The sequence below is a fragment of the Sorghum bicolor genome, chromosome 3 (assembly GCF_000003195.3).
Source record: "Sorghum bicolor cultivar BTx623 chromosome 3, Sorghum_bicolor_NCBIv3, whole genome shotgun sequence".
Lineage (NCBI taxonomy): Eukaryota > Viridiplantae > Streptophyta > Magnoliopsida > Poales > Poaceae > Sorghum > Sorghum bicolor.
Genome location: NC_012872.2, coordinates 52,310,082 through 52,327,608, shown reverse-complemented (window position 1 = coordinate 52,327,608; position 17,527 = coordinate 52,310,082). Strand labels below are relative to the sequence as shown.

The window sequence follows — 17,527 nt, the reverse complement described above, 5'->3', positions numbered from 1 at the left end:
TACTGGAAAGGACACCGTGGTAACAGACCTCATCACGGTTAACACAAACCTCTCTAAGAAACCAAGTTAAAGCATGATTCCTTGCAAGTAACGCTACTCTACAATATTGTACGCCTTTGCCATATCTACCTTGATGGCACACACTAGATTTCCCTTTCTTTCTCTGCAGATAAGAGTGCATTCATATGCAATGAGGACATTGTGAATGTACTTTGTTATACAGAAATAGTCTCATCCAAGAAAATTCAAATCTATTAACTAGCACCTTTGAACATAATTTATAAATAGCATTGCAAAGGGATATAGGTCTGAAACTCTTGAGATCTTGCAGGTACTTGATCTTTGGAATGAGCACTATCATTGTTTGATTGACTCCTTCATGTATATGGCCACCATTCAGGAAGTTTAAGACTGCATTTGTAATACTTGGTCGAATAACCGCCTAGTGAGTCTAAAAGAAGCCAACTGTAAACCCATCTAGCCCTGGTGCCTTGTTAGCCCCCATCATGGACATGGCTCGTTCGATCTCCTAGGACGTGTATAATAAGTTCAGAGACTAATTCATCTCAACTATCACCTAGGCCAAGACCTCCTCAATGGTCGCCTCCAGCTGGGCCATGAAAAGCTCTCCTAAAACAACTTTGTATTCTGATCGCCCTCCTTGAGCCAGGTGATCCTCGATCTCTACTTTTCCATTATTTCTTCTCTAGCAGGCAACTCAGCAATACTGGTCATAAGCTGTCTTTCACGTCGGGATGGTCCTATATGAATGGACTGCCTCCTCTCCTCCTCTTGATCTCTACGCAATCTCACCAAATCTTGTTCGACCAAGCCAAAAATGGTACGCTCCCAGTCCTAGAAAGAGGATTGCATTCTCCCTAATGTGGTCTACAGCTAGCACATGTCCTGAACCACCTTGGTGTCTCCCCATGACTCTTGAACTAGTCTCCTGTGTGTTGGATCCTAGTGCAACATATTCTCATACTTGAAACTCCTTTTTTGTTTGCCTGTATTACTCTTTCGGCAACACTCTATCATTAAGTACTAGTGATGAGACTCCGTTGTTTATAAATACCACACTTTAATATCTCTAAACAAATTAGTAAAATTAGCATCCACTAAGGCTTTGTCTAGTCTGACCTTGATCTTATGATCATCGTACTAGCGATTATCCTAGGTGTATGGTAAATTGATGAAGCCAAGATTAGAAAAAAAACACACACCAACATATCAAAAGCCATTCATTTGGCTCTCAGCCCGTGTGACTCCCCCAATCTACTTTTATGCGTCCAGGATTTCATTGAAGCCCCCAATTCAAATGTACGATGCACTACTCTAAACATTTAGGAGTCCCCAACTCTAGTGCCTCCATTCCCTCCTTGTTTCACCATAGAAACCGGCCAAAGGCCACTATTGTGCACTGGAATTTGGATCAACCACAACCACAACCACATCAGTGTGAAGCTTATCATAGCTTTGAAGCTTCACACATACCTCATTTGCCCAAACGAGAGCGAGTCCTCCCCCCTACCATAGCTTCCCACTCCTAGTCCAAAGGGAAAGCTAAGCCCTCTTTCAAACCATCCACATTGTCATGAAACAATCGTGTCTTAGAAAGAAACACCAAACCGATGATGTAGTTGTATAAAGGTACAAACCTCTTGAACTGCCTTGGGCTACCCTAGGCCCTGGCATTTCATACTCATGATTTTCATCATGTTTGGTGAGGGTTGTCGTCCATAGCTACCTCGATCTTACATCATTTTGATTCTTGAATCCTTTTTGCTTCTTGGATAGTTCTTTGAAGCAGAAGCACCACCCCCACCAGCATGTTGAGCCAGCTGAGTTACTCATTGACTAATCCTATCGAGACCAGCGCCGAGGTATCAATCGCTGTCAAGTTGAGGTCCGTTGTCATGGACAAGCTAGGTCGAGAACCCTTTGATTTCCTCTTCCTCACCTGAGTCTTGGACCATCACCCTTTGCCTAAAATAGTTGGTGACTTGTGTTTGATCCTGGTGGGGCTCCTCCACCAATACTAGGAGACGCCTCCTTTAATGGTCTAGTAAATTCGTCTCCATCGTCATGTGTTGAGTTACTTCTGTAGGTAGCAGAGCACCGATCCTCTTATCTTGTCATTGACCCATGAGAGTGGTTTGGGCTAGATGACGCTCCACTACCAAAGGACTCTTATGGCTCTAGGAAGCTTTGGAGCATCTTCTTCCTCACCTTAAGAGCACAAAGTTTTATATCATATGGTAACTTCCCCAATGCATTGCAAATGGTTGGTTTGTCACACTCCAGTTCTAAATGTCCCATGATGCTGCAAGCTAGATAGTAGAAGTGGAGTTTTTCATACTAAATATCAAACCACTCTGGTTTCACATTCCTTTTTGCTAACACTGCTCATCGTACTGGTTTTGCAACACCAATGGCCACCTAAGCTCGAAGAAAGGGGCCACTAGCTTTCCCATCCTTGTCCACATCCAGGCTCTTCATAGATCCAACTAAACCCATAGCTTGTTTCCTCAATGTCGGTTCATCTAGCCCAAAGGGAGGTCTAAGATACTCACCTAGATTTACATGTGGTCAAACCTGATCTTCGATGATTTGAGACGTTCATCATAGGGCTAAAGGATCAAAGCATGTTTACCCACCATCCACGGCGAGTCACCAAGCACCCACTCCATATCTTGTTTGAAACCAAATTCCGCCACGAAGAGGTCTTCCCCCTCTCCAATCGACTTGATCTTTAGGCCAAAAGGGTTCCCCATGCCGATTTCATTGCACGATGGATCATGGTGACATGTAGTGTTGCCGATAAGAACACCTTGTCGATGAGAGCCCACTCCACCGTGGCTGATCCACCATCATCTTCGTCATCACTGAATTTAGCTACATCTCCTTCCTTAGGTTCAGGTTATTTAGAACATTAGCAACATTGTCCTCCTAGACCTCCGATCCACCTCTCCCAATCATAGTCATAGCTCATAAAGTGGAGAGGGAAACAATAGATGTGCCGCGCGTAGGAATATGCATCATGCACAAAAAAATGATTCTGCAACTTGGGTCCTAAGCGGCGCTTACCCCAAGCAGGAAATTGGTGGTTGGCAGCACCAGTAATGGCTAACCGCCAATTTGTAGTGGCCACCGCTGGCTCGGAGCCGATGTCAGGGCATGGACGTCGCGCCCGGGATGTCCACCGACATAGCAGACCTATACCACTGGCGAGACGACTTAGGTTGATGGTGGGATCATGATTGCCTTTGGGATTGCCCTAACTTATAATCCAAAAAATTATGGACATGATGATTAGGGATGTAGAGTTCTCCAAATCTAGGAGATCAGACATGAATTTATTGTAAATCTAGGAGATCACACATGAATTTATTGAGTAGGTTGGCAACGTTACAAAATTCACTTCCTCCAGCTATAAGATGAGCACATACCTTGCTTAGCAATTAGGCTTGTTTGAATATAAAGTATTTTTAAAGCATTAGAGAAATACCATGATTTTTTTAAAATACTTTGGTTTTTAAAGGCTATTGGGTGTTTGGATACCATAAACTTTGTAGTTTCTAAAACCATGGTTTTATTAAAACTATAGTAATTTTTGGAGTTTCAAAAACTCCACTCATGACATCTTTATTTCTAAACCATGGTTTTGTATCTCTTTGGCTTAGGGCACTCACAATGCAGACTCTATCATAGAGTTTAAAGTTATTTATTACATCAAACAATGTGGACTTAGAGTATAAATAAGACTTGGAGTCTTACTGTTTCTACCTCTTTCTTCAATAAATAAGCTGCCACATCAGCAAAATACTATAAATACTATGTAATTAATTGTCTTGGACTCTTGATAGAGTCTTGCATTGTGAGTGTCCTTACAAAACTAATAATTAGCTTCTATTTGGATCCAAGCAGTTAATAGTTAGGCACTAATAATTAGCTTCTTTGGACCCAAATGTGTCCAGCTAATTATTAACTAAGACCCAGCTAACAACTATCTCACTAGGAACAAACCAGCTAATTAATAGTTAGCTAGCTAGCTAGCTAGTATTAGCTATGAATTATTAGCTAGCTAATTATTAGCAGTTAATGGATCTAAACAGGGCCAATGGTCTCCTTGAGCTCACAACACTCAGCCTACATCCCCATATATGCTAGTGTGCTTCATTTCTAATCCCTAGCTAGTTGGCCAAGCCCGTGGAGCGGGCACCATGGATCTCATCCCGGCGGACGCCCTCAGGTGCGTATCTCAGACGACCCTCAGGATTTCGTTAGTTTCCACACCTCGCTGACCCCCAAGGATGCATGGTTTCGTTCAGTTTCTGGCGTGACCATGTTCTCCACGACATGCACCAGCGCTTGCAGCCATGGATCGTGGAGAGCGACGAGAATGACGACTCAGGCAATGTCCTCTTCCACTCGCTGGTCTCTGGGTACTACTACCTGATCCACATCGCGGAATTCAAGGGCAGAAGGGTGGCTGGGTACGGCGCTGGTCTCCTCATCGGGATTGATAAGGACGACGATCTGTCGGCCTTGCTTGTGAACCCGCTGACCGGGGAGAACACCGAGCTACCGCGTCTGCCGGAGCATTTCCATGGAAGGTTCACCTATGGCTTCGCCACGGACCCAGACATGACGGGCGAGAACCAAGTCGTCGTCGTGCTCTACAACCGGCCGACGACGACCCAGGAGGCACCTAGCAAGGTCGCTCTATGGCGCCATGGCGACACCGCCGGTTGGGCCACAATGCCTTCGTCAGAGGCATTTTGGATGCGCATGCCGCAACTCAGGGGCCGTTTGCTCACCCATGGCCCGCAAGTTGTAGAGGGCGAAGAAGCAGCCGCCGCCGCCGCAAATGGTTATGACCACCGCCGCGACATGGGAGATGGATGGCTCCCAGGAATGCAGGGCAAATACGTGATCGAGCATGAGGGACATGTGCGCGTCCTTGTCCGGCTGGAACAGCCGGAAATTGCTGGTGATGTACCAGAGGGACGACCACGGCCGGTAAGGCCAGGTGACCCACTCCCACGTCTGTCCTTTGAGCTGCGCAACACGCTTGCTGCCGACGGGGAGGCGATCGACTGGGCTGATGCACCGGAGCTGCATGACAAGATCATCTTCCAGAGCCAGGGCGACAGCTGCTACGTGCTCCCAGAGAGCGACCATTTTGTCGGGGTAAGGAAGAATTTCATCTACTTCTTCAGCTGGCAGCGCCAGGAGGTGGCAGTGGGAGATGATGGTGGTGCTGCTAGTGGAGGCAACCCTTTTGAGTACTTCTTGTGTAAGTGGGATATGATCGGGTGCGTTGCCACTGTCGTCAGGAAGCTCCCTGGCGTCTGGATGGGGCACAAGCCCGGCAGATGGTTCCTGCCTACTTTCAAGTACTAGATATAGACGCCGGGATTCCTAAGTCCCACAGCGCGCTCTAGGCTATCTTGTTGTGTGAGAGCCAATGTTTGGCTCTATTTTGTTCTATGCGTCTGCATATTTATCTTAGGGAGTCATGTCATGTTTGCTTTTCCTAATTAATTTTCATCAAGAATATCCAGTTGCTTGTTTGTTTTATATCTGATACTATATTTAACAATTCCAGATCTACAGTTTATTTGAAGATGATGCATATATGTTGCTTTCATTTCTGTTTGGATATATATCAGACTGTTTGGGGTTGTGTTGCTTGACGCCTTGACCACACAAACACCCAACAGATCTGCAGCCCTTCTACAGTTTACACAAGTCATGACCAAAAGGTTTCCAGTGCCCTTGCTGCTCTCCACTGGAAATGTGGATGTCCAAAGATGTAGAAGAGCTTTGATCAAAGCAAACAATTCTCTAGGGCAACGGTTGCCACTACTGATAAACATTTGCCCATATGCTTCGCTTCACAGATTCCTGGTTCCTTAGATGTATTTATTAATAAAAGACCTAGATCTGAATTCATTCAACTTGTAACTTGCTGTGCTTTGTGGACGAAGACCTAGATACAATTTTTTACGGTAAAAACACATTTCCAATTATTCTCAATTACATGTAACTTTCTGTGCTTTGTGGGTGAAGATTTAAATCGAGTTTATTCCCTGCTCTGTCAAATATAGCAATGGAGATAACTTTGTGAAGATTTTGATTAATTAATTGTTTATAGTTGAATTGAACCCACGTACATCTACTATACTATGTCTGAATCAAAAGGCATGTAAACAAATGTTCTTGTCAATCTTATCTCACTTCATGTTAATACTAACTCTCACATAAGGCATCCAAATAAAACTTGATGTTTACCATTTGAGTGGTCAGATGATTTTTCATCAGTCCCTTTGGGTAATATTAATCTGGTCATTGTATATATTACTGTTTCATGTCTCCATGCATCCACCAGATACAATCCAGAGTCCAGAGAACATTATCTGATGAAGCTATATGTACCTAATGTAATTTTTTATGAAGTGCATGGAATGTAGTATCCGTAATTGTTCATCTTGATCACCACTAGAAAATAAAAACAGTCTTCTCGTGCAATTTTTTCATTGCTTAGGATTTTAAATCCCCATGTTTAAAATTATCTTGTGTTCCAGATGAGTGTGCTCATCCGGCCATCTTCTGTCATGTGATGTTAAAATTCTCATGTTGTGTAAGCCAATGTTCGGTTTTTATTTTGTTCTAGGGAGTCGTGGTATGTTTGTTTTTCTTGATTAATTTGTATCAAAGAATCAAGTTTATTATGTTTGTTTTCCCTAAGATTTCTCATATTTATTATGTTGAATAAATCCAGATCTACAATTTTTAGATATAAAGGTGCTGCATATTGGGACCAGAATGTTTGGGGTTAGGTTCCTTGACCACACATACACCCTACAAAAAGTATAAATCTGCAATCATTCTACACAAGCCATGGACCAAAAAATTCCAGTGCCCCTCTTGTTCTCCACTGAGCATTGTTGCCACCCCTGATAAGGCAGAAGTACTGTTGAATCAATGAAGCAAGGTGAAGAATTTCATAACTTAGACGAAGAAGAGACAGGTATACCATCAAAAAAAGAAGAGACAGGTATTTAAGTATGTCGATCCGGTCTTCTTATCAACTTTTTGAGAGTTGACTGATCTCTTCGTGTTGATCTTGTTGTTGTCCTGGGTCCTCTGGCCCAAATCATTAATCCTTTAGCTTTATAGCTACTGGGAGTCATGGAACTTGTTGACCTTCAGCACTACGATAAAGAAGTGACCAAAATAAGGAAGGATATTAGGTGTCAACATAACTTCTTCTGGAGTTACGTCGCAGCTGGCAAATAATATCATCATCTATCAGGTGAGTTCATTGAAAAGTTTAAACAAGAATATGGTCATGCTCAATATACAGTTTATCCACGCATTGATCACAACCTTTCAAGCCTTGCACACAGTTAGTACTTGTTTGAAATACTGTTGCTTGTGCAGCTCCAATTGAATGTAGTCCATATCAAATCAAAGCATAATCAACTTGTTCGGACTGGTCCTTGAACCTCACATGCAAATAACAGAATCGTGTATTTTATGCACACTTTGATGAGAAGGATCAAGGAATGTTTGTTTAAAGATAATGTCTATCAGTCACAGTCATTGCACTACTGTTGAATCAACTAATTCAATGATCTCTTGTGGTGCGGCGCTAATCTTCAACACCGAAATACATGAACTAGAATATAAATAGTTCAATGGCTGCTTTTGTGAGAGAGATCACAGAATGTGCCTTCAATTAGTCATAGTCATAGTCATTTGCACTTTGTTGAATCAAGAAATACAATGCTTCCTCAATAAAGTGTTATCGAATGTTGGGTTTTTTCTAGCCATGAGCTGGGCTCTTGTTTTAACTACAACCACTCACAGTTACAATCATATAAATATATATAGTCACATAGAAACAATATCAAACATACCAGCTCAACTATGTAACACCACCGGATGCTACGAGGAATCTCTAGTTTAGATTTAGAAGGAATACGAATTCGATACAGAGTGCGGTGGAATCAGCGGTGGCTGATGGTCTCGAGCCGCAGCTCGCCACCAAGCCAACAACCACCAAGACAAGTTCTCCTTCCCTTCCTGATCCTTGCCGCTAATCTTGGGCTCTTGGCTTGGGCTTGCTGACAGCACGTACCGTGACAAACTACTACTACCCGTACCCGGTTTTGCTCTCTTCATTGCCTTCTTATCAGGATATAGGCGGCTATGGATAGTGTTATATCGGTGTTGGCAAATGAGATTGTAAGCCGTTCAATATCCTCAGTCACTGCTAAGTACCATAAGCAGAGCTCTATGGATAAGCTTTCAAGCTGGAGCAGGTGCTCCTTAGAACGGGAGACGCCTAACTCGGTTACGTAAACTACGACACAAATACAATGCGCGATTATACCTTGGGTGGAGGTGGAGGCAGACCCATAGCTCTGAGGAACGCCTCTGATCCCACACCCTAACGTTCTTCTGCAAAAATAATAGTGTCAAATGAAAATTTCGGCAACATTTCCCCTACACAAGAAGGTTTCCAAAACTTGCAACAGAACAGTGACACGATGACCGACAAACACAACGGCACGATGGCTAGCTAACACAACGGCACGATGGCCGGACAACCATAGCGATTACTACTACTACTAGCCATGCAGATGAAACAATTCAAGTACTACAAGGACAGTTACTACTAACCCTACAACTACTACTAGCACTACTACTAACAACTACTTAACTACAACTACTCTACTACTAACAACTACTATCTACTACAACTACAAATACTACTAACACTAGAAGGTAGGGCTTACCTTGGCGGCGACGAAGCGAGGATCAGCGACAGAGAAAGGGATCACCGCAGCAGCGAGGATTGACGGAACGTCGGCTTGGCACCTTCTTCTTCTTCTTCTTCTTCTTCTTCTTCTTCTTCTTCTTCTTCTTCTTCTTCTTCTTCTTCTTCTTCTTCTTCTTCTTCCTCTTCTTCTTCTTCTTCCTCTTCTTCTATCTGCAGGGCCGAAGGTGGGACGGGGCCGGGGGAGCTCAGGTCGGGGGAGCTCGGGCCGGGGCTAGCGCCGGCCGGCTCCTCGTGGAGGGAGGCGTGGCGGCGGTGGGTGCCGGCGGGCACGGGCCGGGGCGGGGAGGACCGCAGCGGTGGGCAGGAACGGGGGCAAGGGGCGGACAGGGGCGGTTGGCGTAGGCCGGGGCGGGGAGCTCGGGCGGGGGCGCGGGGGCTTGGGCGGGGACGGGGAGCGCGGGGGGCAGGGGGCGCGGGCGGCGGCGTGCAGGGACAGGGGGCGCGGGGGCCGCGGGCGAGGACGGGGGCAGGGGGCGTGGGCGGCGGCGGTGGGCGCGGCTGGTGGCGGGGGGCGGGGGCTCGGGTAGAGAAGTTGAGAGAGAGAGGAGTTGGGCGCGCGGCCACCCTTTTTTTTGGCCTGAGGGGGGTTTGCCATGTGCTGGATCAAGGGCACACGATAAACATCGTCTCTTTGCCGTGTGATATGGCACACGGCGAACATTTTCTACTTTTTTTGTTTCCATTTTTTTTCTTTTTAAAAACTCTTTGTCGTGTGCTGCTGCAAGTGGCATACGGCAAACACTTAACAACATTTTATGTATCAATCCTATAATTTTTTCTTTAAAAATATATTAACTTAATAAATCAAAATTTTTTATAATTTCTTTGTCAAATGAACTTCACAATGTATATTCCATGTTTACAAACATACTACACCATTATTTCATGTGTTTATTTCTTTAATTCAAATTTTCGCGTTTCAAAATCAATAAATGCTGAAAATAATTAGAAAAGAGCAAACGATTCCAAAAAATTCCCAAATTTGCACACGACACAACCTATGTGGTGTAGTGCCTATAGAAAAAGTTTTGAAATCAAACTCAAATATGAAAGTCGAATGTACTCCAACTCATGCTCCTTCACTCATAAGTGAAACTTCTGTGGAGATTGTCTGGTTTCTACACATCATACGTGATAACTTGTTCGAAATCTTTTCAAACTTTTTCTGTAGCCTCTATGTATGATAACATGATATATGTACAAGTTTCACAATTTACGGAATAAAATAGCATTTATTAGAATTTCTAAAAGTACCAACGCATGTTCGGCATCATGTCTCCTAACCATAGCATTCGAAAGTCATTTTATTTTGAATGTGTGTTCTCAGACAGGGTTGGGTAACATGAATATCATTTTTCTGATATTTTTTCCAACTATTTCACTGACTCGTAGTTTAAATATGACTGCATCCGGAAAAATAAAAATAAATGCTTTTAATTGTAAAAATATAACAAACATGTTTTAAATTTTATGAAATTTGAGTATGGAGTTATAAATGGTGAGTGTGTAGAGAAAAAAATTGAAAGATAAAATCTGAAAAAAGACAAATTATTTGTCGTGTGCCACACCTCTGGCATACGACAAAGTTTGTGTTTGCCGTGTGCCTAACGGCCGTACACGGCAAACGTTGATGGCTAGGAGCGGGCGTTAGCATAGATTAGCTTTTGTCGTGTGCTATGTTTTTGCCGTGTGTTACTCATGGTAAAGATTTGAATTCATCGTGAGCTTGGTGTTTGCCGTGCGCAACTCACGGCAAAGGCCAAGTATACCGGGTGTTTGGGGTTTACCGTGTGCGTGAGCTAAACATACAGCAAATTTGGCCTTTGCCGTGTGTTGCTCACGGCAAATAGCCCGGTACACGGCAAAGGCTGGCTCTTCGGTAGTGCCTAGTTCTGCTTTGTAATTAACCACCTTTGTTAATTTGGTGGTGCCGTCAAACTAAATACTGGGTTGGGTTGTATAGTAAAGGAGAAGGAATAGGAGTCCTGATCCGCTTGGATATGGGAGTTGTAGCATCGGACGGCTCCTGGGCTTTATAAGCAAGGAGAGGCCATGAGGGCAGGGAAACAAGCCACGGCCTCCCGTCGACTCGTTTTCCTCATCATCATCAATCATCCCGCCGCGCGCCGCAGCTAGCTAGCTAGGGTTTCGTTTCGTCGCATCAGCATCAGCTTTCGATCGATCGATCGATGGCGTCTTCCGAGCAGTGTTTTAAATAGCGTGCTAAGCCTCTTAGCGGTAGCCTCTCTAAAAGGATAAGAAAAGCTATATCGCGCTAATAGCGGGCTAAGCCATTTAGCGGTTGAGCAAAAAATATGTCAAATATCATGTAATTTTACACATAATAAAGATGAAAACATTATGAATACCAATAGTGATAGATATTTCAAAGGGTTACTAACATATTACATCAAAGTTCGTAGTTCACACATGATACATCAATAATAACATACATCACATAGGGGCATATCCCTGCTATTTGGGCCTCCAAGTTATTTGGGCCGATGAAAATGAATCCTAAGGCCAAATAGCGGCGCTAAACTAACCCAATTTAGCGAAATTAGCGCGCTATTAGCTGCTAATAGCGGCAACAATCATTTAGCGTTAAAATCTCCATAGCTTAGCGGTCCTCTTCCAGAAACGCTAAATAGCGCTATAGCGTCCGCTATAGCGCGCTATTTGGAACAGGGCTTCCGAGGCAGAGAAGACGAAGATGATTACGTTGAGGAGCTCCGACTTGGAGGAGTTCGAGGTGGAGGAGGCGGTGGCGATGGGGTCGCAGACCATCCGCCACATGATCGAGGACGACTGCGCCGACAACGGCATCCCGCTGCCCAACGTCAGTTCCAAGATTCTCGCCAAGGTCATCGAGTACTGCAACAAGCACGTCCACGCCGCCGCCGCGGACACCACCGCCGCCTCCGGGGACGGCGAGGACCTCAAGTCCTGGGACGCGGAGTTCGTCAAGGTCGACCAGGCTACGCTCTTCGACCTCATCCTGGCTGCCAACTATCTCAACATCAAGGGTTTGCTGGACCTGACCTGCCAGACGGTGGCTGACATGATGAAGGGCAAGACTCCGGAGGAGATCCGCGAGACATTCAACATCAAGAACGACTTCACCAAAGAGGAGGAGGATGAGATCCGTAGGGAGAACCAGTGGGCCTTCGAGTGATCGCGCTCTACAATAATGCTATTAGTGCTAGTTAGTCTATCTACTTATATTACTAAATATATATGGCCGTAGTGGTTTTATGTCTTTTGGACTGGATGGATGTTAAACTGAGTGGAGTAGCTCGTTTATCTGCAGTTATTAGAGCAACTCCAGCCCAGCATGCAAATTAGGCCCCTACTTTTTCCATTTGCATGCTGATCTGAAAAAAAATAAGGATCCAAAATTTATTATAACTCTAGCCCAACACCTAAAATTTTCATGCTGTTGAGCCGTCCTCCTGCTAGCCTCCGGCGCCATCGCCTTCCTTCTTATCCGCCACTGCCTAGCCGCCCTCCACCGTCTCTCTGTCAACGCCGACCCGAAGGCGCGAGCTCCAGCAGCGCCTCGTCATCGTCAGCCACAGCCAGCGGCGGCGGCGGCCAAGCCCAAGCAGCAGCAGCAGCAAGCGTCATTAATAGCAGCCGTCAAGAAAGAGGCGCAGCAGCAGGTGAGGTGCTGGCCGGCGGCTTCGACGAGGCGATCGTGGTGGGCCGCGGCGGCTCTAGCACCTGTACCTCGCCAGGCTCATGGACAGCTCACCTGTCGCTGTCAAGGTGCACCGCTGTTGCTGGATGTTGGAGAAGATCCTATTGCTAGGGACTCAAAACTAAAATTTAGGAGTGCTCTTAAAATGGGAGCTCAAATAGAAGTCCCATTGGAGTGAATTTTTTTTTGCTTAAATCCCTAGATTTAGAATAGGGACCTAGTAGGGGCTTGGGCTGAAGTTGCACTTAGCTAATACTGTATATTTACTAGAAATTATAAATACATGGTGTGTGAGTCCATGATTGACGGCAGGATTCAAAATTTCAATAAAAACTCCTTATACAATTCATCGATTTGACTTTTCAGAACCGAACAAAAAATTGCCATCAGTGTTTAGAAATTATGTTTTGATTGAATTTAGAACGTTTAGATTGAAGTTATATCAGTCCTACAAATGCATATAGGAGGTAAGGGATCGGTTCCTAGCATATGCTCTTTCTTTCCTCACACTTTTCCTTTGGTTTGCAAGGGGCCCTTCATAAAAATTTGGCACAAAGTTAAGCAGTGTAACTAAGAATTAACCACACCATAAGGCGCAAGGTTGATCCTGATGTTCTAATAATAACATAAAACTTATTTGAGTCAATTTTAAGGATGACCTGATATTCTAATAGTAATAGTAACATAAAACTTATTCAAGTCAATTTTTACTAGAATTAAGCTAGAATAGGACGCCTTGGCCCTTGCATTTTTCTCGTCCCCTGGATTATCCTCCTTGGGCAACTCAGGCAGAGCACCCTCGTGCCACCGTCCTCTTCTCTCCTGTCTTGTTTTGGTGTCCACCTGGCCCTAACAACGATAACAAAAACGGCAGCGGCGGCTCCCCTACAGCTGTTCCCGGTGTTGTAGTTGTGCGACGAGTGGATTTCCATGATATCTACCCAGACCAGATCTGCATGTGGCGGAAGTAGTTGTGCTCTATGGGTGTGTAGCAGCGGCATGGCCGTGTTGCTTCCTTGATGCTCCCCTCCTTTATAATGCCTCTCGTGTCAGAATCTTCTATCTCGACGAGAGTTTTCCCTTGTGGTTGTCCATCTGACGGCATAAGCATCGACATGGTGGGATCAACCACCTTCAAGCAGGTGCAGCTACCACACACGAGGTGGTATGTGCGGGGACACAGTGGTGGCATGTGTTGTGACATGGTGCGTTGTGGAGGTGTACAGTGCAAAGGAATGAGGATGCACGGAGACTTCATTTGGAAGCATGGCGAAGCCAAATCTGTTGGGTGGTGTGACATGGTTGGTGGGTCACTAGGTCCAAGGCAAGGATTTAGTGCTGGTATTGTGTGTCGTCTATGATGGTATGGTGTTGTGGTGGTGGAGGGCAGTATTGAGCACGTGATATGGGCATGGTTTTTGCATAGTTGTGGTGTGGCTACTCTTTGCTTGACATCGCGGTGTGGAAGTGAGTGGTAGCACAGTGATGTCCCTCACATGGAAGTGGTAGTGGTCTTGAGGATGGTGGAGACCTAGCCGTGGACTTGAGGAGCAAGAGTCATTTGTGGCGGAAAATAGCTAAGGGCATAGATGCAGCAATTGGAGGCTTAGCTACTATGTGGCTATTATGCAGAAGATACCATCCTATTTTCTAGTGCTAACTCTTTGATGTGGTATGAACAACTCTTTGGGATGAGAATTAATTTTCATAAAAGTGAGTTTGTTCCTATGAATTTAGATCTAGATTGTGTTCATGAGGTTTTCCATTTATTCGACTATCGAGTGGGAAGCATTCCTATGAAATATGTGGGTGTTCCTCTTCACTATGCAAAGCTTTTAGGGAGGATATCCAGCCTCTAGTGGATAAGATTGCGGGGTAGAGGGGTATGTTATTGTCCTTAGCTTCTAGGGCAATGTTTATTAAGACTTGTTCAGCTAGCATCCCTATTCACATCCTGTCTTTGTAGGACCTCTGGATGTACAGGAAGTAGCCTAGAGGGGGGGGTGAATAGGCCTGTTCAAACTTTTTCAGCAAAGTTTATCAGTCACACAGGCAAGGGCGGCAGTGAGGCCCTCCCAGGGCGGCACTGACGGCCTCAACAGAAAAACAGACAGAAGCTTAATTGAATTGATTCAAAGTTTACCCAGGGAAATTTAGATCAACTAAATTTCCAAGCTTCCTGCAAGATGTTAGAGCACAGGTACGTGGCTAGAATGTGCTGGAGCCTCCCCACCAAGTAGATCGGCCTCAAATCCTAACACAAACTCATACACAAGTGAAAGCACACAAGACACACGATTTTTACCGTGGTTCAGCTGTTGCCACAACAAGGCTTGGCCTACTCCACGTTGTTGAGGTGCCCACACTAGGACCGGCTTAGCCACACAGGCTTACCTTCTCCTCGTTCTCAAAGCAAGGATTTTACCCCTTGCAAAGAGTAAAGAATGTATTAGCTGCAAGGGTAACCTTACAAACCTTCCCTTGGCTGCCACACAAGTTGGCAAGCTCTAGGGCGACGCCTAGCCGGCTAGGAGCAAGCTCCAAGAGTAACAAACTCAAGGCTGCCGGCCAAACGTGAACCAAAAGCTCTTTTTGACACTGGGAATCAATGGATCTGCTCTCCAATCGAAGTTTGCTGCCTTTTCCCTCAAGTTTTGATGGTTGGAATCAAGGATTGGCTTGGGGGTTTGAGGAGCAACAATGGAGGGAGAGAGAAGTGAGCTCTGGTCTGTTTGCAACGGTTGGGAGCGAGGAAGAAGAGCAGGTTACCGTTTGAGACGGTCTGGAAGGGTATTTATACCCAGCTCTCCAACTGTCACAGGGTAGGGCGGCAGTGCCGCCCTTAGAGGGCGGCAGTGCCGCCCTTGCCTGAACCAGCCTGAAAACACAAAAGTGTAGAGAGAAAGATATGCTGGCTAGGCTTGGGTCTGAGGATGTTGATGAGCTTTTGAGCCTTTGGTTCACAATTTGATCCACAACCTTGGAGTCCCTCTTTATAGTACGGCTTTTCCTATACTCAAATTCAAACCGAAAATGAATTAAACCTCCTTTGGAGCTAGGAAAGCCATCCTTTAGAAATGGGGGATCCTCCATGATATTCAACAACCTCTTTGTTATATTCCCTGCTTGTCATCTCAGCAAAACTCATTAGTTCCCTAATTCGGTGGTCATCAACGCCAAAACCCACAATAGGCTTGATTGCACTTACAATCTCCCCCTTTTTGGTGATTGATGACAACCAAATTAGAGCTTACAAAAGATAATAATCATAACTGAGATTTAAATGGTCATGGGCATAGGAGCTCCCCCTAAATGTATGATTGGAGTTTTGAATACTCAAACTTGACATAAAATTCAAGCTTCATACATTTAGCAAGTGATGGAGGACCTCCCCCTATGTCCATGACCTCTGTGGGGTGCAACAAACTGTGTCACAAAATAACCGTGTATGCATATGACAGTTTATACAAGCAGGACAGCATGCTGCTGTAGTAGAGGGCCTCACTGCCGCCCTGGTAGGGCGCCACTGCCGCCCTTGCTACACCAGCAAGCTGACAGAAATTTCAGAAAAGCATTACACCACACAAGCAGGTTAACCAACAGAATTTAAACTAATAATTAAGATTGACAAGCAGTTCACAAGTACATGTTCACATCCGAAGCAAATAGAGACAAGTAAGTAGCATTATTACAACTTAAAAATAGTTTTTGAAGAAGCACTCATGCTCACAAACTAACAACTAACACTCTCATCGGATCTGAACATGAAGATTTGCAGCTGCAGTAACGAAGTCCAGTCGAAAAGAATTGACCCCTCTAATTTCTCTAATTTTCTCCCCCTTTGGCATCAAGTACCAAAAAGAAAAAAGAAGAGAGAAAGAAGGGAGAACAACTCACTCATCATCGTCATCATCGTCACTGGAAACCACAGCACGACCAGCCCTATGAGTAGTAGCTGTGAAGCGAGAGGCACGCGTGGAACGTCGAGGAGCAGCCGCTGAAGTGCTAGCCCGCCGCTGTCTAGCATCATCCCTGAACTGCCGATAGACACTGCCTAGTGTCTCCTGAAGATCTGGATCATCATCATATCCCTGGTGCTCATCATAGCTGCCATGATCTTCACCAGACTCCGTGTCAGACAGGTGAGGAAGATCTGGAAACTGAGGAGGTGGAGCCACGGGTGGAAGAGGAGGTAGACCCTGAACCTCTCTAGCTGCATTTATTGCATGCCTGCTCTCCATCCTGTCATTATACTGATTTTGTGCCATGTAAGAGCAAGTGCCAAAAATAGCCTTCACCCATTCTGCCAACTTCTGAAAGCGCTTCTTCTTCCTTCCATCTCTCCTCTGTGGCACACTGTGGCCTCCCTCACTATGGTATGAGCTCTCTACTGCAGGAGGTGGGGCTGTTTTACCACCTTTGGTTTTCTTGATGTTATACACCGTGTGGCTACAATCCTTAGGATATCTAACTCCAGTCACTCTCTCAATCATAAACATCAGATAAGGAGCATAAGGAAGTGACCTCCTCCCATCATCCATAGCATATGCCAGCTCTACCCATATGAACCTTGGAATATTAAATTTATCCCCTTCTGGAAATCTGGACAGCACATTAGTAATATGACCATTGAGATCAGTGGCATTGTCTTTTGGGTTGAGTGTCATTTTGATAAGGTTGTTCATCACATAATAGAAACTCTTCAACCCAGTCCTCCTGTTGTTCACTTGGGTTGGATCCTCCCACATAAAACTCACCTCATGTGGCTCAAACCTTCTCTCATTGTGAATTCGAGAGTAGGTTCTATGGTCATTTCCAAAACCCAATATCCTGCAGAAGGTAATGAAATCAATCCTATAATGTGTACCATCTGTCATCCAATGAACCTCGTCATTGTCTCTGTTCCAGAAGTAGGTAGCATGAAATTGAGCAAGTATCTCTCTATTCCAGTCATATTTAAAGGACATGAGAGT

At 44.9% G+C, this 17,527-nt stretch overlaps 1 protein-coding gene and 1 pseudogene across 1 annotated transcript; both read left to right on the top strand.

Annotated features, from left to right (window-relative positions):
- LOC110433716 (SKP1-like protein 1A) lies at nt 10,907-12,029 on the top strand. The gene is made up of 2 exons (XM_021456232.1): nt 10,907-10,945; nt 11,526-12,029. Exons 1-2 carry the CDS (start codon nt 10,907-10,909, stop codon nt 12,027-12,029), a joined length of 543 nt encoding a protein of 180 aa, XP_021311907.1.
- Nucleotides 12,125-12,679, top strand: LOC110433715 (annotated as a pseudogene).